This window comes from Biomphalaria glabrata, chromosome 13 (assembly GCF_947242115.1).
Source record: "Biomphalaria glabrata chromosome 13, xgBioGlab47.1, whole genome shotgun sequence".
Lineage (NCBI taxonomy): Eukaryota > Metazoa > Mollusca > Gastropoda > Planorbidae > Biomphalaria > Biomphalaria glabrata.
Window position 1 is genome coordinate 20971705 of NC_074723.1, and position 20730 is coordinate 20992434.

The following is a 20730-nucleotide window of genomic DNA, read 5'->3' on the forward strand; positions in this document are numbered from 1 at the left end:
CACACACACACACAACAAACATTGACTATTACACAAGTTGAATGGTCACAATACAATTAAAAAAGAAAAAAAAAAAACAACTCACCTTAGACTAGGACTGTGTGTTTCGTTTCACACAGACAAATGAGCACAGTTTATTCGGAATCACGAACACACATTGTGCAAATGGTTACACATTTCGAACATCTTTGAAAGCACAAACTTAAAACTTATAGATCACAACAGAACAGCTGATAAGACCAGAGTGGACAATCTCTCTACCTGACGTAGTCTAGTCCTCCTGTAGTAGACAAACTCTCGATTGGATGCAATATAGTCCTTTTGTGGTGGGCTATCTCTCTGCCTGCTCTAGACCCCCGTCTAGTCCTCCTGTAGTAGACAATCTCTCTATCAGATGTAAACCTCTTTTAGATAGATCTAGAAAACAGTAGAATGTAGAGGAGGACTTGAATCTTGTATTGTTTTCACTCTTTAGCTCAGATGTGTTTCTCCTCCCGGACCAATGGACGTTTCTGGCTTAACCGGATTCGGTATCAATTAAAACACGAGACTCTCTTTTAAGCCGTTAAAACACAATTAGAATCTAGAATTAAAACAAAATTTGACAGCCTTGCCTAAGGTAGGTATATACCCAGATCTAGATCTATATCGCATTGAGGTATTTAAAATAAAAAATATGATTAAAATCAATCAATTGTGAATTCGCCAATTTGGCATTGCGAAATATTTTGTTTGTACACAGTTAAGACTTTTTGAAGGTAGTATGATTGATAGATCGAATGGTGTACAAATGTCGAACTGGTATGGCCTGGAATTGAAAGTGCTGGAATCTTTTCGCGTGAACTGAACTACACTTCAACACTGGAGACTGCATGGCAGAGCTGGGGGGGGGGGGGGGAACATCAGTTCTCTCCCTGGAGTGGGCGTGGCGATGCCAGCCAGAAGGAGGAGCTTAAAGACGAGCGAGCAGGCAGAGAAGGGGAGGGAGAGACAGAACGATTGATACGACAGCTAGACTACTGGCAATGAGCCTTTTTTTTTTTTTTAATCTGACGGCGAGAGAGAAGCGATTGGAATGAATGTTTAGAGCAAAGAGAGAGTTCGATTAGTTCGATGGAAATAGTGAACAGAAATGTTCATGTTCATGTTTAGATGTATGTACAAGTCATTTGATATACAGATCTAAATTAATGTTGACTCTGTAGGCCTACCTAATAATAACTTTGAATTAATAATGACTTTGTGTTCTAAGATGTGCCTCAAATTTTCAATCAGTTCCCGGTAGCATATTCATTTCAAAGCAAGAGATTTGGAGTTTTCGTTTTGCAAACAAACAAACAAAAAAAGCCTACATCTTGGGGATTAAAAAAAAGGCCTACATCTCGTGGATTAACAGTCGACGAGAGCTGGGGATACGGATAGAGAAAAACGTTTTAAAAGTCATTTTAAACACCAACAAATACTGTTCTCCAATGTATGATGCTTATTCAAAAGCAGTGTGTGCCTGGTGCCCTATCGCGAGGCGATATGGACTGTGGTTTCGATGGTCCCGGTTCCTTAACCTTCCCACTATTAGGCCTATCCGCCGTCATCCAGCGGGAGGTTTGGACTAGGAAATAATAGTCTTCAATTCTGAAGAAACACACAAAACATGCAAAATTATATTAAAAAAATAAAAAGCATTCCACTAATTCGTTAAAGAGAATTTCCTCCAAAAAAAAGGTTTTCCTCCCTTGTGTGTTTGACCTAAATGAACAGTTACAACGTGAAACATGATCATTACAGTAAATGTATTTGTTTAGTTGACCTTTAGTTGACCCAGCAGGAAGGATGCCTGGTCGTGTGGTAAGCGCTATCGACTGTCGCATCGATTCTCCCTAGTTCAAACCCTGCCCACCGCCATCCCCTTGTCGTCCAGCAGAACCTTTGGGCTAAGGATGCAACGTGTCAAACTAAAACAAAACATAAAAAGGTTAAAAAGTTAGATTTCCATGATCAATTTCAAGTAGGCTTGGGCTTCTATGTATAGCTTTGCATCGCCAAGAAAGTCGAAGTTATAATGTAGTAGGCTACACGTGAGTGACGGATGTGTACTTAACTAAAAGTGCATTAAAAAAGTAAAGTACACCTTCCAAACCTTGTTTCTATGGCCAACGCTTAAGGAGAGTGTCACGTGGCCAGCACAATGACCAACCGCCCTTACTTTCTCCATCTAATGTCAGGAACCCATTAGAGTTGGGTGGACTCAGGGGCTTGCTAAAATACCAGGAAATTCCAAAATCCACGTTCAAAGAGATTCGAACCCATGACCCCACGGTTAGGAAGCCAAGCGCCTTACTATTCCTCTCAAAAGGAATCCTCAATACCAGCACAACAACGGCTACTTTTTTATTTTCTAAAAGCGAAAAATCTTATTTTTTTAAATCACTTATGCAAGGAGTTTTTTCATAAAAATGCACCACTTTTACAACTATTCACTATTAATAGTAACAGACACTGGAGGCTCCTTTGTAGGGGTGGCAAGTATTTGCCATATTTTTAACAAATTTATGCAAATGTTTTTAGATTTTTTGCCAAAATTTTTTTTTTTACATTTTTATTGCTACGTTTTGTAAGTTCTGTCATACTAACTACTACATTTACCCAAAAATAAATGTTTACTTTTTTAAAGAGAAAAAATCTATTTAGTATGCATATAAGTTTGACATAATTTAAAACAACAATTAATAAGTAGGTTTTCATATTATCTTGTTAATGTTAATTTGTTAATATAAAGTGTACATTTTAAATCAAGTTGAGCAAAGTGTTAATGAACTGACCAACATGTGACAACCATTACAAAAAGTCTCTATGTAAAGCTTCTAGTCTACAGACACCTTCTTCTAAGTCTAACAGGTCTGCGGAATTTGTCAAGAAAATATTAGCATGCGGTTTTCTCTGTTTATTTGTAAAAGTCAAAAGAAAGTTCCTCTTTCAGAATTAACTGTTTCTGTTTCTGTGGCCAACGGTTAACGAGGGTGTCATTTAGCCAGCACAACGACCAAACGTCAAACCTTTTCAACTATCGCCTGGTACCCATTAAAGCTGGGTGGACTCATAGGCACCATAAAAGATCCCGAAATAAAACATTCCCAGTCTTCACCAGGATTCGAACCCGAACCTCAGGTTCAGAAGCCAAGCACTTTACTACTCAGCCTGCGTGTACCTCGGTGCGTGTGTTTATGTCCAAATCAATTTTATGGAGTAAGTATCCGTTTAGTGTGATTTCTGTCTTTTAAAAAGAAAAAAAAAACATTTTTGAGAGGGCACTATCACCTGCGAGATAACTCCGAATGACAACGGGAAATGTTGTCCGAGTTATCTGCCCAGCGACACTTGCTGGCAGTACGAGGCTTTCCGGAGACAAGTTGATGGCGTCCTGTTATCACTATACCGCAGTATGTCAACGTACGAGCATGGAAAAACAAATGTACACCCCACCCTCCTGTCGAGGGTCCAATCTTTTTTTTTTGTTTCTGTCAGTGAAAGATTAATTGACATTTGACCACCTCGGGACACGTGACGTGAATACTTCCCCCCCCCCCTCTCGTGTTTGGCATCATATATGAATATTTCCTTGACATTGCGGTTAAATTTTTTGTAGTGCGCCGTGGCTAAGCGGTAAATGAAGAGATTCGAATCCTTGTAAAGACTGGGATTTTTAATTTCGGGATTTTGTTGCGCCTCTGAGTCCACCCAGCTATAATGGGTACCTGACATTAGATGGGGAAATGTAAAGGCGGTTTGTCGTTGTGCTGGCCACATGACACCCTTCTAAACCGTATGCCACAGAAACAGATGGCCTTTATATCATCTGCCCTGTAGACCACATCGTCTGAAAGGGAACTTTTGTAATTCGACGTTTTCATAACCTTTTAGTACGTAATAATACTTTACCTCTTTTCAAACTATCTGGTACTCCTGGGGCGTAGCTAGGAATTTTCCATCATTTGGGGGCTCGTGGGGGGGGGGGGGCCTTGACATCTTTTGGGACCCTGCATTTTGCGTAATATTTAATACTTAATGTAAAACACACAAAAAAAAACCACTCATTTCGGGGCTCCCCTCAAGTGGGGGCCGGGGGGGGATTTTCCAATTCTCCTTCCGCCACTGTGGTGCTCCATAGCATTGTCTTGACAGAACAAGAGCCGAATATTATAAAAATGGTGAAAAAATCCAAATTTAAGGGGTCAAAATTTGAAAATTTGTATCTTTTTTATTTGAAGAGGAAGCAAAAATACTTTTTAGATCATTCCAATTGGTTGCCTGAGTTCTACAAGTGTGCAAAGTTTGATGACAATACATTCATAGTCAAAAAAAAGTTATATTACTTCAAAAAATTACTATATTTTACCATTACGGCGGCCATAGTGGATACCTAATTGGAAATTTTTTGAAAAAAAAATTATTTTAGTAATGTACAAACTATACTTAACATGATAGACTAACCACTTTTTCTTTTTCTCAATTTTTGTGGATCTTGACTCTTCCGGTAGACATGTACCTTAATCTAAACGTAACATCTTTTATGTGGTCCGAGAGTCACGAAAAGAAAACTATGGAACACTTCCAGACCTTCACGGCAAACGTGGAAGAGGTCAGTCATCAGTGAAGCTGAGGATACAAGAATGAATATGTGAGTAGATGAAGAAAGCTGCTCAGAATTGAGTTCGGTGGAGAGGTGTGGTTGCAGCCTTATGCTTCCCAGGAGATTCACATAAATAAGTCAAAATAAGTAAGTCACATTAAAATAACTCGTCGTTGTCAGTCATATGTGACTTGCTCATCAACAATGTTTATTTTATATAAATAATGATTTCGACCACATAACGTATGCCCTATCTTTCCTCTATGTCCTGGTCAGTGAACTCTGACCCATTGTCCATATGGGGGTGGGGGGTATTTGGGAGATGGTTTCCGTGCTGTCTTTAGCGCCAAGCAAACACAGCTCAGCTCAAGTCGAGATTTGAAATCGTGAGCGCCATCGTGAGCGCCATGAAATGTATCCGAGCGGTTGAAGCCACTCCACCAAACATCCTTTTTACAAAGCTTATATTAACTCACTCTGTCTGTCTATCTGGTAAAAAAAATGTTATTTTTCCGACACCCAATCTCGGATCAAGATGAAATTTTGCATAATTATTTCTTTTACCCGACAAAACAAGAATGAAAAAAAAAAAAACTAATTCGTTTATTAACAATTGGTAATTAATTATTTTGTTTGGTATCTCGACTGATAAAAGTGGTCTAAATTGAATAAGTTCTCTTTATACTTTGTAGAGAGAAAAGTTTGAAACTAACAATATGTAAGAATAAAACCTTCTATTTTCATAAGCACTTCCTGGTGCAGTGGTCAACGTGTTCACACGAGAAAGCCCTAGTACTCGAGCACGAATTCAGGTCTTTCAACTTTTAAAAAAAAAATCAATTCATTTGAAGCGATCACCCAGGTACCCCCTGTCTTTAACCCCTCCCTCCCCCAACCCCTTTCCAACTGGTCCAGACAAGTGACAGGATCAACGCGTATTGAGAAAGCTAAAAGCATGAAATTGTACTAAAAAAGAAAAATTGGTAAAAATATTTGTAATTTGTAATTTATCAGTGTTAGTCTAGATCTATTTGAAATTTAATTTCATCACTGATTCAATAGTATTGATACAGCTACGCTTAAAATAGGCGTTTTATTTATTTATTTTAAAAAGTATTTTATGTTTTTCTTGTTTATGTAGATATTTCTAGTTGTTTTTTTTAAACAGTTAGTCAACTTATAAATTGTGCAACTTTGGATGAGCGATTAGGGACTCTATATAAGCCAGAGAGTTAATTTGAAAGTCAGTCGTGAGTGAGCCGTTACAGTCGATACAGTCGATGTAAGACGTGTGCGGCTCTGTGGAAGAGAAATGTGTAGGCCTACGACTCGATGCAAGTTAACTAGGGTAGAGTTAACTGGATTGGACTACTGTCGTTAAAGTCTATACAAAGAACTACAGTGGACTTGAGCCGTTACAGTCGATACAGTCGATGTAAGACGTGTACGGCTCTGATGTGGTAGACTTGAGTACGACTTGGTTCAGCTTTGAGAGACCTGGAGCGACACTGGGAAGTGTGTCGTTGGTCTGTTCTGTGGAATACGGCTCGATGCAAGTTGAGAAGAGATGAATTGCAACGAAGTGAAGAGATGAATTGCAACGAAGTATAGCTAACTGTAAACTGACAGATATTGTACAGTCTTCTACGCTACATATTACAGTGACGAATTGTTAGAGTTAATAGTCAATAAAGTTATATGAAACTGAAAGTTGAGTCGTCAAGTTCTTTGCAGTGTTTTTATTTGTGTGCCTACTAATACATTTAGCCAGAAGATTCAGAAATACGTAACAGAATATAGAGCATATATACAATATAGCATAGAGTGATTTTATTCTCTTGATAACTAACGCAGTCAAACTAGGCCGAGGCCTAGGGCCTCCGGTTGGTGGGGGCCTCGCACAGGACTATATGGATTTAACTTAATTGTTGATTTAGATATAGATATAGGCGGGTCTTTCGTTCTCCAGATTTTGTTGTTCTGTTTCATTTTGGGGCCAAAATACTCAATTTGCCTAACTCCTGCAATTATCTTAATCCGCCCCTGTATACATCTATAAGACTTTAGAATATTCTAGTTATTTTAGTTCTCTAGCCAAATTTAAATGTATTTCTTGTTTTTTTTTCTTTTAATTATAACGATACTGTTTTCCCAGTCTGATCAACGCTATACATCAACTGTTAAATTTCTAGGAAAATCAATAAAACCATTTTCTAGATCCGCGTCCACCCAGGTTGGTTGTTTTTTTTTTTTTTTACCCTATCCACAAGGTTGTAGCTCCCTATAGCGCAGATGTACACAAAAAATAATTAATAATTGAGGAAGGCAATTTCCATGAGGTTTAACATCATTAGCACCCAGCCCCGTCTTGTCGTCATGTCTCCTAACTAAGAAGAGGTCACGTCGACTTTACGCTGGTTACCGTTCACACCTGTTTGTAGCCAGATTGTTGTTGTTTCCGTGGTGACATGACGTAGTCCTCGACTGATAGTAGTGCCCCCTTGACTCGAGTGCTGTCATAGATTTGCTGCTATCCCTTCATTGACGTCACACTGACTGGGATGACAAGCCCTGCAGAGATTAGCTGACAGATGTCTACAGCAATTCGTTACCGATTGTGTTTCGTTTTTAACTTTCTGCCATTATTAGTATTCTATTTTACAATTAGTTCGAGTACTGTTAAAAGTCCATCCTTGAATTCTGATTGAAGGAACTAGTGTTTTCTAGTGTTATCTCCCCTTTTCCCGTACTTGAAAAAAAAATGGGGAGAGGGAGGGTACCACATACGGTTCAAAGGTGAATTCTGCTTGTGAAGCGCTAGCATCTTACCTTCTCATTGAAACACACACACAAACACACACACACAGTTCAAGATACACATCAAACTAAAGGTTGCTAGTAACGTATATTTTACCATAAATAAAAAAAAAAAAAAACATAAAAAAAAAGCTAATGTGTAGTGTAGTTGTATTAATAAGTTTGGATGTTATGTCATTAAATTTGTAATAGATCTAAAGACTAACAAAAATAAATCTGTGCAATTAGAAATAATTTCTCCTATTCAAAATACCATAGCTTTTGGTGGCATATTCAAAATACCATAGCTTTTGGTGGCATATTCAAAATACCATAGCTTTTGGTGGCATATTCAAAATACCATAGCTTTTGGTGACATATTCAAAATACCATAGCTTTTGGTGGCATATTGAAAATACCATAGCTTTTGGTGACATATTCAAAATACCATAGCTTTTGGTGGCATATTCAAAATACCATAGCTTTTGGTGACATATTCAAAATACCATAGCTTTTGGTGACATATTCAAAATACCATAGCTTTTGGTGACATATTCAAAATACCATAGCTTTTGGTGACCTATTCAAAATACCATAGCTTTTGGTGACCTATTCAAAATACCATAGCTTTTGGTGACATATTCAAAATACCATAGCTTTTGGTGACATATTCAAAATACCATAGCTTTTGGTGACATATTCAAAATACCATAGCTTTTGGTGGCATATTCAAAATACCATAGCTTTTGGTGGCATATTCAAAATACCATAGCTTTTGGTGACATATTCAGAATTCCATAGCTTTTGGTGACCTATTCAAAATACCATAGCTTTTGGTGGCATATTCAAAATACCATAGCTTTTGGTAGCATATTCAAAATACCATAGCTTTTGGTGACCTATCCAAAATACCATAGCTTTTGGTGACCTATTCAAAATACCATAGCTTTTGGTGGCATATTCAAAATACCATAGCTTTTGGTGACCTATTCAAAATACCATAGCTTTTGGTGACCTATTCAAAATACCATAGCTTTTGGTGACCTATCCAAAATACCATAGCTTTTGGTGACCTATTCAAAATACCATAGCTTTTGGTGGCATATTCAAAATACCATAGCTTTTGGTGACATATTCAAAATAGCATTGCTTTTGGTGACCTATTCAAAATACCATACCTTTTGGTGGCATATTCAAAATACCATAGCTTTTGGTGACCTATTCAAAATACCATAGCTTTTGGTGACCTATCCAAAATACCATAGCTTTTGGTGACCTATTCAAAATACCATAGCTTTTGGTGGCATATTCAAAATACCATAGCTTTTGGTGACATATTCAAAATAGCATTGCTTTTGGTGACCTATTCAAAATACCATACCTTTTGGTGGCATATTCAAAATACCATAGCTTTTGGTGACCTATTCAAAATACTGTTATAAACCTGGTGGTGGCACAGATGGGGGTAGTGGTGTGTGTTTAGTCAGCCGACGCAAATCGCCCCAGGCCAGCGCTAGACGAGCGGTCAACCGTGACGAGTTACGACGATCGGCCGAGACGAGTGTCAACAAGAGAGTTCGGGAAGGATCGCCGACGTGAACAGAGCTCAGGGGCGTCACGAGAGTTGTAGTCATCTGACCACCTAGAAACGTCGAGCGGCGTTCTGTCCGGTTCGAGAAGGCCAGTAGGGACCCTATATAAGAGCGGAGGTGACGCAGTCAAGACGGTTCAGAAAGGAGGTTCACGACAAGAGTTCAGAACACGGTCGACTACAGCACAGTTCAGCGGTGTGGTTCTGTACGGAGCATTACGACGGTTCAGTGCGGAGTACTATCAAGTACAGTTGAGACGAACGGCGTCTTGATCTTGGTCTGTGATCGAGTCCGACACAACGAGCCCAAGTGTGTGAAGTCAGTCCTGAACTGTTGAACCCAGTGCAAGCCCGGAACGAGACGGAGAGGCCAGTGCAAGACTTGATACGGCGGAACGGTGTTATCGGAGAGATATTTGTTATCGCAGAGCTATTTGTTCTGTTCTACGTGCTGCCAATTGTACAGTATTGGCTGTTATTTATGGACATTAAACCTTTACGTTGCTTTGGAGCCCTGAGTTGTCAAGTTCTTTAAGTTGGTGGTGTATGGTGCAGTTTGCAGAGAGCCTGGATAGTGAGATTCGTAACAACTGGTGCCAGAAGTGGGATCGGATCGGAATCGGATTGGATCGGATCTACTATGGCTCGTCTGAAACTGCTGTACGAACTTGGGTTTAGAGAACTGAAGGAAGAACTCCGTGGACGAAGGCTGAAGGTATATGGTAACAAGGAAACTTTACAAGCACGCCTCCGAGAAGACATGTTGGAAGAAAAAGAAGATCCGGACACATATCTTTTTGAAGTCGAACCTAACTTGCTGGAACAGCTCGCCAGTAGCATGCAGCAACTGACCACCAGTACCAGTATCATGCAAGAACAGATGACAGCTATGCAGGGACAGATGGCAGCTATGCAAGAAGAGATCACCTCAAACAGCAAGCCAGATCAAGTGAATGTTTGCTCCGCGTCCAAGCATGTTGCTGAGAAACGTTTGCAAGTTGAAAGTGGCCTACGAAGGTTGGACCCTACTGACGCCTGCCCAGATTCTAAGACCAGCGAGAGAAGCCCTGATGGTGACCAAAGGAACCCAATGAAATCTGACGAAGCTGTTGAGGGACATCTACAAGCTGAGAGATACCAGCCAGGTCCGGACCCAACAGACGTTGGTCCAGTTACCAAGACTGGAGATGAAAGTCTTGATGGCTGTCAAGAGAACCCAAGGAAGCCTGACGTTGGTCCAGCTGCTAAGACTGGAGAGGAAAGTCCTGATGGTGGTCAAGAGAATCCAAGGCAGCCTGACGTTGATGGACATTTGCAAGACGAAAGTCATCGACAAGGTCTGAAACCAACAAGCGATTGGCCCGATACTGAGACGAGAGAGAGAGGTCCTGATGATGGTGAAGAAAGCCGAATGGAGCCTGAGGCCGAAGATGAAGTGAAGTGTTACCAACCTGCCCCACGAGCATGCCCTCCAGACAAGGCTGAAGATGATGACCTGTCCCACAATTCCCTGTCCTGTGGATTTGAAGCCCATCCCAGTCCTTCTTCGCAAAGCCCTATGGGGCCACCTCTTTGGTCAACAATCTTGGTAATCCCTGCCCTTACATCCTATACCTCTCCATGTGTAAAGTGGCTGTCCTCAGTACCGACAGACAAGAGAGCGATGCAACCAAAACGTCACTGCAACAAGAGGACGATCAACTGGAGGAAAAGAAGAAGGCGGCGTTTGCGTAGTCCAACGTGCATGGTGATTCAACCAAGAAATAACTGCAGCCACATGAAGACCAACTGGCGGAGAAGAAGAAGAAGGCGACTTTTCCTGAGTGCAACATGGATGACGATGCGATCACGACGTCGATACACCCAGATGAAGGCTAACTGGAGGAGAAGAAAACGTCTTCTGAATTCCACGTGGATGGCAATGAAAGCACGACGGCGGGGCAACCAGGTCAAGGCAAACTGGCAAAGAAGAAGGAAGCGACCATTGCTGACTGCAACATGGATGACTCCGTCAAGCTCAAGAGGCAAGCCAACTGCCACCGATCGACCCCCACCTACAGCGATGAAACTTCACAGCCAATGCCATGATGTTGATTCTGTCCGGGACGGACAGATCTAAGGAGGGGGCAGTGTTATAAACCTGGTGGTGGCACAGATGGGGGTAGTGGTGTGTGTTTAGTCAGCCGACGCAAATCGCCCCAGGCCAGCGCTAGACGAGCGGTCAACCGTGACGAGTTACGACGATCGGCCGAGACGAGTGTCAACAAGAGAGTTCGGGAAGGATCGCCGACGTGAACAGAGCTCAGGGGCGTCACGAGAGTTGTAGTCATCTGACCACCTAGAAACGTCGAGCGGCGTTCTGTCCGGTTCGAGAAGGCCAGTAGGGACCCTATATAAGAGCGGAGGTGACGCAGTCAAGACGGTTCAGAAAGGAGGTTCACGACAAGAGTTCAGAACACGGTCGACTACAGCACAGTTCAGCGGTGTGGTTCTGTACGGAGCATTACGACGGTTCAGTGCGGAGTACTATCAAGTACAGTTGAGACGAACGGCGTCTTGATCTTGGTCTGTGATCGAGTCCGACACAACGAGCCCAAGTGTGTGAAGTCAGTCCTGAACTGTTGAACCCAGTGCAAGCCCGGAACGAGACGGAGAGGCCAGTGCAAGACTTGATACGGCGGAACGGTGTTATCGGAGAGATATTTGTTATCGCAGAGCTATTTGTTCTGTTCTACGTGCTGCCAATTGTACAGTATTGGCTGTTATTTATGGACATTAAACCTTTACGTTGCTTTGGAGCCCTGAGTTGTCAAGTTCTTTAAGTTGGTGGTGTATGGTGCAGTTTGCAGAGAGCCTGGATAGTGAGATTCGTAACAATACCATAGCTTTTGGTGACCTATTCAAAATACCATAGCTTTTGGTGGCATATTCAAAATACCATAGCTTTTGGTGGCCTATTCAAAATACCATAGCTTTTGGTGGCATATTCAAAATACCATAGCTTTTGGTGGCATATTCAAAATACCATAGCTTTTGGTGGCATATTCAAAATACCATAGCTATTGGTGGCATATTCAAAATACCATAGCTTTTGGTGGCATATTCAAAATACCATAGCTTTTGGTGACATATTCAAAATACCATAGCTTTTGGTGGCATATTCAAAATACCATAGCTTTTGGTGACATATTCAAAATACCATAGCTTTTGGTGGCATATTCAAAATACCATAGCTTTTGGTGACCTATTCAAAATACCATAGCTTTTGGTGACCTATTCAAAATACCATAGCTTTTGGTGGCATATTCAAAATACCATAGCTTTTGGTGACCAGCATCAGGTGTGCAGTCGAAAATAATGTGAAATTTCAATAATTTGTTTTCATGACAGCGTTGGCAATTAGATTAATTTCTGTATTTTGAATTATTTTTACCCAGGTAATGATCATGAATTTCTTTGTTGTTTTTTTTTTACTTCATACGTGATCTTCTAGGCAGGAATCAAACTTAGCAATGCGACCAGTCCCCCAAAATTTCCTTTGTTTGGTAGAAAAGAATCGATTCACAATGCTACGAAGTGCTCAATTCCGTCCTGTGAGAAACTGAACAGTTGAAATGATTCTTTGTACAACAGTGTTCCATTGCCGAGTCTCATTTTGTTTTTGTTTTTGTGTGCAAACGTGTGTGTGTTTTCTTGTCCATTGTATTTCATTCTTTCAACCAATTTTCAGATCAATCTTGGCGCCAGTAGAACGCAAATACTTTATGCACGATTCAAAATCATCTAAAACTTGATTTTTAGAACGGAAAAAGAAAATCGACAAGAGAAATCTAAGTACAAAATACAGCGGAATTTAATTTAAAACAACAATTAATAAGCAGTGTTTCATATTATAGAGGTGAACTATACAGCGCAAGGCCATACATCTGCAACACTTAACTAAAGGGAAAAGTTTTATTTGTTGAGATCAAACCAAGATAAGTTAAGATAAGATTAGCCCTTGTACAAAACAATTAGATCAATTAGATAATCATTCAATAACATCAGTTTGGACAGGTTCACATTTAACTTCAGTTTCACTTTCTCCTATCTCTTTATCTGTTGGACCGTTGGGGCACCACACAGGATCTGACAACCGTCTTTTTCCATTCCCCTCTGTCATTTCTCTGACTTCATCTTCTTCCTGGTACTGTTCCCTGAAAGAAGGTCTTTGCTAGCCCTGAGGCCCTTGTGATGTGGCCTTAGAGTTTGAGTTTACGTTTTTTGGTTAGCAGGTCATCGTGGGGTCTAATTGCTGTATTAATCCTGTTTCTAATCTCTTCATTCGCGATGCGGACTTTGTAAGTGATACCTAGGATTTAACTATATCTTTATAACTGTTAGTTCATTCAATACATATGAATATTAACACTGCAATAATAATAGCTTTATTAAATCTCCGTATCCTGTGGTATCTAGTGATGGGAACTAAACTAAATTTTTTTAGTTAAACTAAAACTAAGTTTGAACTAAAAAAAAGTAATTAAACTTTTAGTTAATCACAAATTGAAAAAATTAGTTAAACTAAACTAAGAAACTTTAGTTAAACTTTTACAAACTATTTTGACCTTTTTTAAGGACGAAGCAGCCAAACATGAAAAATATAAAGCACAACCAATCTCTTTAGCAAAATGTAATAAACATTTATTAGTGCACATGAAAAAAAGATTTAAGGGGGATGCACAGTGAGAAAACATAGATTTAGGTCAAAAATATCGATATTTTAAAATTAATTGATTTTAATAGTTTAAAATGTCTAGAATACGAATTCCCTATCAGAATACTAAAAAAAATACGTTTTATACATCAATTTTGTATTTTAAATGTAGATATATAAGCAAAATTTTGATGTTTTGGTGAAAAATCAACATTTTGTAAGCTATAGTTGATAAGCTAATGTACGCTCTCATCCCTAACAGATGGTATCGATACAAAGGTCTACTTTTCTAGTTCCGATTATGTGCATGGTTTCTCATTCTATAAATAAATAGTACTGCAATGAACTTTCAAAATACGTCACTACCTCTTTTTTTCCCCTATATCCTCATATACACACCCACAAAGCCATATTTACGCATGCGCACCATCAAAGCTTCTATAGTTACTGTAATTACACGCATGCGCACTGAAAAAGCTTCCGTAACTACAAAGTATGCACGCATGCGCACATGACGTGAACCGGTCCTTCTTCTGTAAACTTCCATCACATCAACAATCGATTCATTATTGAAACTCAGAAATGCCAACAAAAGGTTATATGTTTGGAAAGAAAAAACGTTACTGTAAGCCCAGAGGACGACATGCTTCAAAGACAAATGCACAATTACAAAGGTAAGTCTAGATCTAGAGTTTGCTTTTTTTTTTATTTACTAGACAAGCGTGTGCTGACACATAAAATAATGACTATGAAACCTTGGCTCTTTGAGTTCGACAACGTGTTTATCCAATGAATCACATCTAGATCTAGATCTAGAATCTAGATTCTATAGACATTAAATAAATATCATGAAAATGATTGCAAACATAGAGATCTATCCTTTTATAGATCTAGTCTATATTAGGAGCATAGATCACATTAGAACTAGATAATCTCTAGAGATTAGATTATCTGATTATCGTGTATGATGATGTATTGAACAGTATTGTAGGACTTCAACTTCAACTCAAGTCTTGGTCTTAGTTGGTTTTTTTTAGATCTAGTACATATTGTCATATATAGATCTATATTACATGTAACATGTCTCTATACATTCTTTACTTTTTATGATTTCTAAAATGCATTATAAAATTTAAAATAATCTTCATGTTGTGATAGATGTGACGTGTACTTTCATACTATTGAATTTTTTTTTAAAGACCCTCTAATTTATTTTTTATTTGTTTGCAGCTCTGTTTTGGATACAGCTGGATCTGAAGCAGCAACAACACAGCCTGCAAGTGCAGCTGAGCGAAAAATATCCCTAACTGCAGTTACTAACGCTGATAACACCAATAAGAGGCTGCCTGAAGATTTCATATACGTCATGATGAATTCAATGCAATTGACCACAATGGTCTCCTTGTTGTGCTGTCCACATTGCTTTGACAACAAATTAACTATGTGCATCACACAATCAAAAGGCATGGCTCATTTGATTAAAATCAAATGCCTAAATTGTGAAACATATTTGTGGTCCGACTGGACCTCAAAAAAAAGTAATGATGTTCATCTGGATATTAATGTCCGCGCTGTCGCTGCATTAAAAGAATCTGGAATCTCGCATTCTAAATTTGATAGGTTTTGTGGACTTATGAGTATGCCCTGCATGCACAGAAATACTTATAACAATCTAGCTAACATAGTCAATTCCGCTATAATTGAAGCTGGTGAAGAATGTATGATTAGGGCATCTGCTGTTGTGCATGGAAGAAACATTTCACAACCTCTAACTACAGATGAAAGAATAAGTTCAACAGGCTGTCCTGTTATTACAGTTTCTTTCGATGGGACTTGGCATAAAAGGGGCCACTCATCTCATTCAGGAATTGGCACAGTTATTGATTTTGATACTGGACTCGTCATCGACACCGAAGTCCTATCAAATTATTGCCATGTTTGTGATTCAAACTCTGCAGAACTAAACTTTGATGCCTCTAAGCATATGTGTCAAAAAAACTTCAGTGGCTCAGCAAATGCAATGGAGGCCGCAGCAGCATCCAAAATCTTTTCGCGCTCTGTGGCATCCAGAAAACTTGTTTATGGCACGATGCTGTGTGATGGCGATAGTAAATCGCATTCATCTGCCATTACCAACTCAGGATATGATGTAGAAATCTTAAAAGAGGACTGCATTAACCACATCTCAAAAAGAATGTTTAATGCTTTGAACAATTTAAAAATGTCTAACAAAAAAGAACTAAATTATAGGCTTACAAAGCCAAAAATTGAAAAAATTACAAATTACTATTCCAAAGCTCTGCGCCAAAATGCTCCCGACATTCAAAAAATGAAGCTGGCTGTTATGGGCTCATTTTTTCATATGATGAGCTCAGACCTAGATCATAACCACAGGTTGTGTCCTGATGGCGCTACATCTTGGTGTCACTTTAACCCACGAAGCGTCGTCGGCCGATTATATCGGCCGACATTTCGTTTCTGTGGCGTCCCGGCCGATATAATCGGCCGACTTTAGACTGCTGATTTTCTATTCCAATCCACGTTTTAAAGTGACCATTTTTAAACTTCAGATCTATTAGACATTCTTCTTCCTGTCAGATCCAAAAATAGCCCATTTCCCCATCTGTTTTTGTGTTTACATTCTGATTATTCACCGGCGAATTTTTCTTGCAATGTCCGATGCTAGCCCGGGTCCATAAGATGTTACAAAACATAAAGTTTCAAATACTTTTAGTTGTTCTTTTTTAATATTACAATTAGATTTAGATCTAGGAATAATGAGAATATTTTATATATTAGATCTAGATCTATTCATGAAGAGGCCGATGATTTATGTCCGTACTGTCCGTAGTCATCTAAAGTCTAGAGTCTATATCTAGACTCTAGACTAGAGACCGGACTGGATCTGCACCTAGACCTAGTCAAAATTTAGTGAAATTTAAGACATTTTAAGATAGATTGAAGCATATTAATGATAATATTGACTTCTTTATGCATTAAGTATTCTATTTCTTCAATCTTTAAATGCTTTTAACTAAACTGAACAAAAAAAAAACGATTTTTATCTATTTTTTTTTCCTTCACTGTTAGTTGTATTAAAAGGGTAACCAAGTCACTAAAAAAAATTTTTTTTTTCAAATTTAATGGTCCATTTTTAACAAAATTATATCTATTTATAAAGGAAAATAAATGGGCTATCCAATTACATCAAAACGTTTGTTATAGCTCTAAAAATGTTTCTCACAGAGGTCAGCAAACAAGCTTTTTTGTTGATAAAAAAAATCAATCATACTAATTAGGTCAGGGTCAAGGTCAACTGATCAAATTCAGGTGTTCAATATATGATCTATAGTGTTCGCTGTCCAATTACCTTTCAGAATATATATAAAACATGGATATCAACCTTCACTTTATGGCATTTTAAGACCATTTTCTAACATGCATTAAAAATGCTAAAACTCCCCGAACGCCAGGGAAAGTTTCTTAAGACGCTTCGTGGGTTAAGAGATCAGAGGCACTAAAACAGCCATATAAAAAACACAACCAGACCATCACATCAGAAATAGGTAAACTGTTATTTCCTATAATGAAAAGACTAACAGACACAGATCTGTTAAAAAGATGTTCTAGAATGGGAACACAAAACGCCAATGAATCTTTTCATTCCCTCATTTGGCAAAGATGCCCCAAAACAGAATTCGCAACATTAAAAACGGTAAGGGCTGCGACATACCTTGCTGTTTTAGCCTTCAATAATGGACCTGTTGGCATCAGATCAGTTTTTGACATATTAGGCATTCCCTGGACACTAAAGAACATTTCTTCTAGTGAGAAAAAGCAAAATGTCAAACTACAGCTTGTTAGAAAAAGAAAATCAATCGCATTAGTGTCCAGGAGAAAAAACTTGAAAAAACGAAGAATTGAGCATGAGCACCGGGCAGAGGTTCTAGAAGGTCCAACCTATCAATCAGGCCATTTTAATGAATAGTTTTTTGTTTTTTTTATTATCTATTATGTTGTTTTATGTAAATATTCCCTTTTTTTTCATTTTTATGGTTACAATAAATATTTTATATCATTTTAAAAACTTTAAATGCGTTTTTCTCAAAATGTATTTTTAGGTGCATGTTGTCCACAAGAATCTCAAAATCTTTAGTTCTGTATAAGTTAGACTAATAATTTTTCACATGTAGTCTATTGATAGTATATCATAGGTAATAGGCTGCAAAAATTTTCAATATGTATAATAAATTTCATAAAAAAATAAAAATAATGATGTGACCTCAGATGAAAAATGGGGTCGGAAAAAAATAAAAATTTTAAAAATTCATAAAAATTAAACCAGTAATAATTTTCAAAACAAAATTAGCCAGTTACCTATGGGATTCAAATATCTATCAGGTGCAATCAAAAAATTAAAAAAAATTTGAGTACTTTAGAATATTTTAAGAATTTTGTAAACATTGTTTATTTTCAAGATGGCCGCCATTTCCATAGCAACCCAAAAGGCTACACTCATAAAATGTGTATGGTTACTCATGTCTCTATATGTTCTATCAAGTCATGCATAAAGCTTTTCTATTTATCTGTAAATTACAAAAATTGAAATTTCATTGTGCATCCCCCTTAAATGTCTTTATGGGATAGATGTAGATCTTAATAGAATCACTAGAATTAGAATACTATTATAGAAAGAAATTAGAAGTAATTGTCCAAGTTCTAATATAAGTTACCTTTAGATAGTGATGGGCAAAATTAGTTGAAACATTGTTATTTTCATAAACTTCAGCTATTTTTTAACGTTATGTATTTCATTTTCCGGTTATTGTGTTGGATACATGATGTATTATTATGTTATTAAAAGTTCTATCATTTTTAAGAAATTCACAAAATGTTACATTAAAGTTTCAAAAATGCGTTGACGAAATAGATCTAGATCTATTTTATTACTTAGAAACCAAATTTAACAATGAAAGGGCGGGGTAAGACACATTTGGCCTGTGTAACTGTAAGAGTAGATCTCGATTTATCCTTGACTATCAGATATGTTATTTGTTCGCTAAACAACTCAAGCCTATTACGCACAAGGAAAACACATGGCAGTCTTTTTATCTTTTATAACAACTAGTCGACATATCGACTACACACTAGCCCTAGAGCTATCTGACCACCAATACACACACTCAAGTTCAAGCTTATTTACTTTTGGGCAGAGAGGAAAAAGGGGGGGGGGGATGAAAGTGTTACTTTTTTTTCTAGGACTGGTTACCCGAACGCTAAGAACTGTAAGTGTAGTCATTCATTGTAGATCAAGAAATCTTGATCTCAGTATGGCAGATTATAGGCCAACGCTTCGGTACCTTCTATCAAAGGTTTAACTATTTGTTTTAGTTGAAACTATAAAAAAAAATTATCTGTAGATTCTCCTGTTATTAACAAATTATAGTTTAGCGCTAATGAGTAAATTGAAACCACTAAATATTGACTTAAAACGCTTCAGATTCCCACTACAAACTAACTAAAACTAAGCACGGTGCGCGTTGTATACACACAACCACGTGACTCGGGGGGAATACGAAACTACCTAGATCTATATTATTGACTTATAATTTTAAATTTACATCTAGATCTAAGACTACTAAGAGTTAGAATCTACTTAAGCCTAGAGACTAAAATAATTAAATATAGACTATTATGACTATAGTAGTCTAGACTAATTCTAATACTAATAGACTAGACGTCACTAGACTCTAGATCTATCTACTAGTAAAAAGTTTTAAAATAAAATAGAAAGAGTCGACATTTCTTTTAGATCTATAGTAAAGCAAAATTCTTTGTCTGCAACTATACGGGAACACACTGGTGTTTAAAAAAAAAAGCAACAAAATGTAGATCAATAGAAGCAAGGAATTATCAGGATTTATCAAGCAGCGAAACTTGCTAGAATATAATGAACACGTTTATTTTTCTCGCCTTTCAAATACATTGAATTGGCGGGAATAGCGACCATTATAGGGTAAAGGTCAAAAGGCTTTCTAGTGACCTGTGCACCCTCTAGTTATTTCTCCTCTCTATTATTTATTACATATATTCTCCAAATTACATAGATCTAAATATTTATTGGTATGTCTGTTAAAAAAGTTTGTAAAATTTGTAATTAAACTTTTTAGTTTGTAACTAAAAAAAATTAATTAAACTAGGATTTTAACTAAACTTTTTTTTTTTAATTAAACTTTGGCCTTAACTAATTTTTTTTAGTTAAACTAAAAGTTAGCAACTTTTTAGTTAACTTTTGCCCATCACTAGTGGTATCAAATCGTTACTTGAACAATACAACTGTATCGGTGGCACTTTCGACACAAGCACGTCTCTTCTTTTTGTATCTTTTTGTAGTTGTTGATAGTTCATAGTTTCTGATATTCTTTCTAAAAATATTGAAGCCTGCCTGTTTACCTGCCTGTGCGGGACCTTTTCGGGGGCCGATTTTTAAAGTTTGTTTCCACACAAACTGTCTTTGTAACCTTGTTACTGTTACACTTGTTTCGAATTTCTACCAACACTACTTCACATCTTACAGTAGACAACACTGTCGTGGCTATAAGTGTCCGCTTATAGTCTGCTCTTATTCTCATAATATACTCCGGATTTACTACATTGCGTAAACCCTAAAAAAAAATAGTTTTTTGTTACTAAAATACATATTTCTTTCTTTTATAACGTGGCATGCTTTTAGATATTAGTTGTTTTTTTTTTAAATTAATAAGTGGATTTATATTAAAGCTTTCGAAAAATGTGTAGGAGCCGCCACAAAAATTCTGCCTCAGGTCCTGCACATACTTAAATCCGGCTCTGTTTTTTTTTTGTTATAGGGCCTAGTAGTTATTCTGAGGTGGCCAATTGTAGTCAAACTTAATTTCCATTTATGTTAGAGCAATAAAATTACCTTATCTAATTTTTTTTTATATAAAAAAAGAAAATAACACATTTGTAAGAGAAAAAGAATGTGTGTGTTATCTTTGA

At 37.6% G+C, this 20730-nt stretch overlaps 2 protein-coding genes across 2 annotated transcripts in view; one reads left to right on the forward strand and one right to left on the reverse strand.

Annotated features, from left to right (window-relative positions):
* The window catches only part of LOC106069441 (protein Wnt-4-like), a 100372-nt gene extending 99519 nt beyond the window's left edge, over nt 1-853 (reverse strand). Inside the window, exon 1 of the mRNA XM_056008754.1 lies at nt 86-853. The gene's annotated coding sequence lies outside the window, so the exon portion shown is untranslated. The remainder of the gene's footprint in view (nt 1-85) is intronic.
* A 12872-nt stretch (nt 854-13725) lies between these two features.
* Nucleotides 13726-17804, forward strand: LOC129922468 (uncharacterized). Its single transcript, XM_056008703.1, has 2 exons — nt 13726-14384; nt 14941-17804. Exons 1-2 carry the CDS (start codon nt 14293-14295, stop codon nt 16223-16225), a joined length of 1377 nt encoding a protein of 458 aa, XP_055864678.1. The 5' UTR covers nt 13726-14292; the 3' UTR covers nt 16226-17804.
* The last annotated feature ends 2926 nt before the right edge of the window (nt 17805-20730 follow it).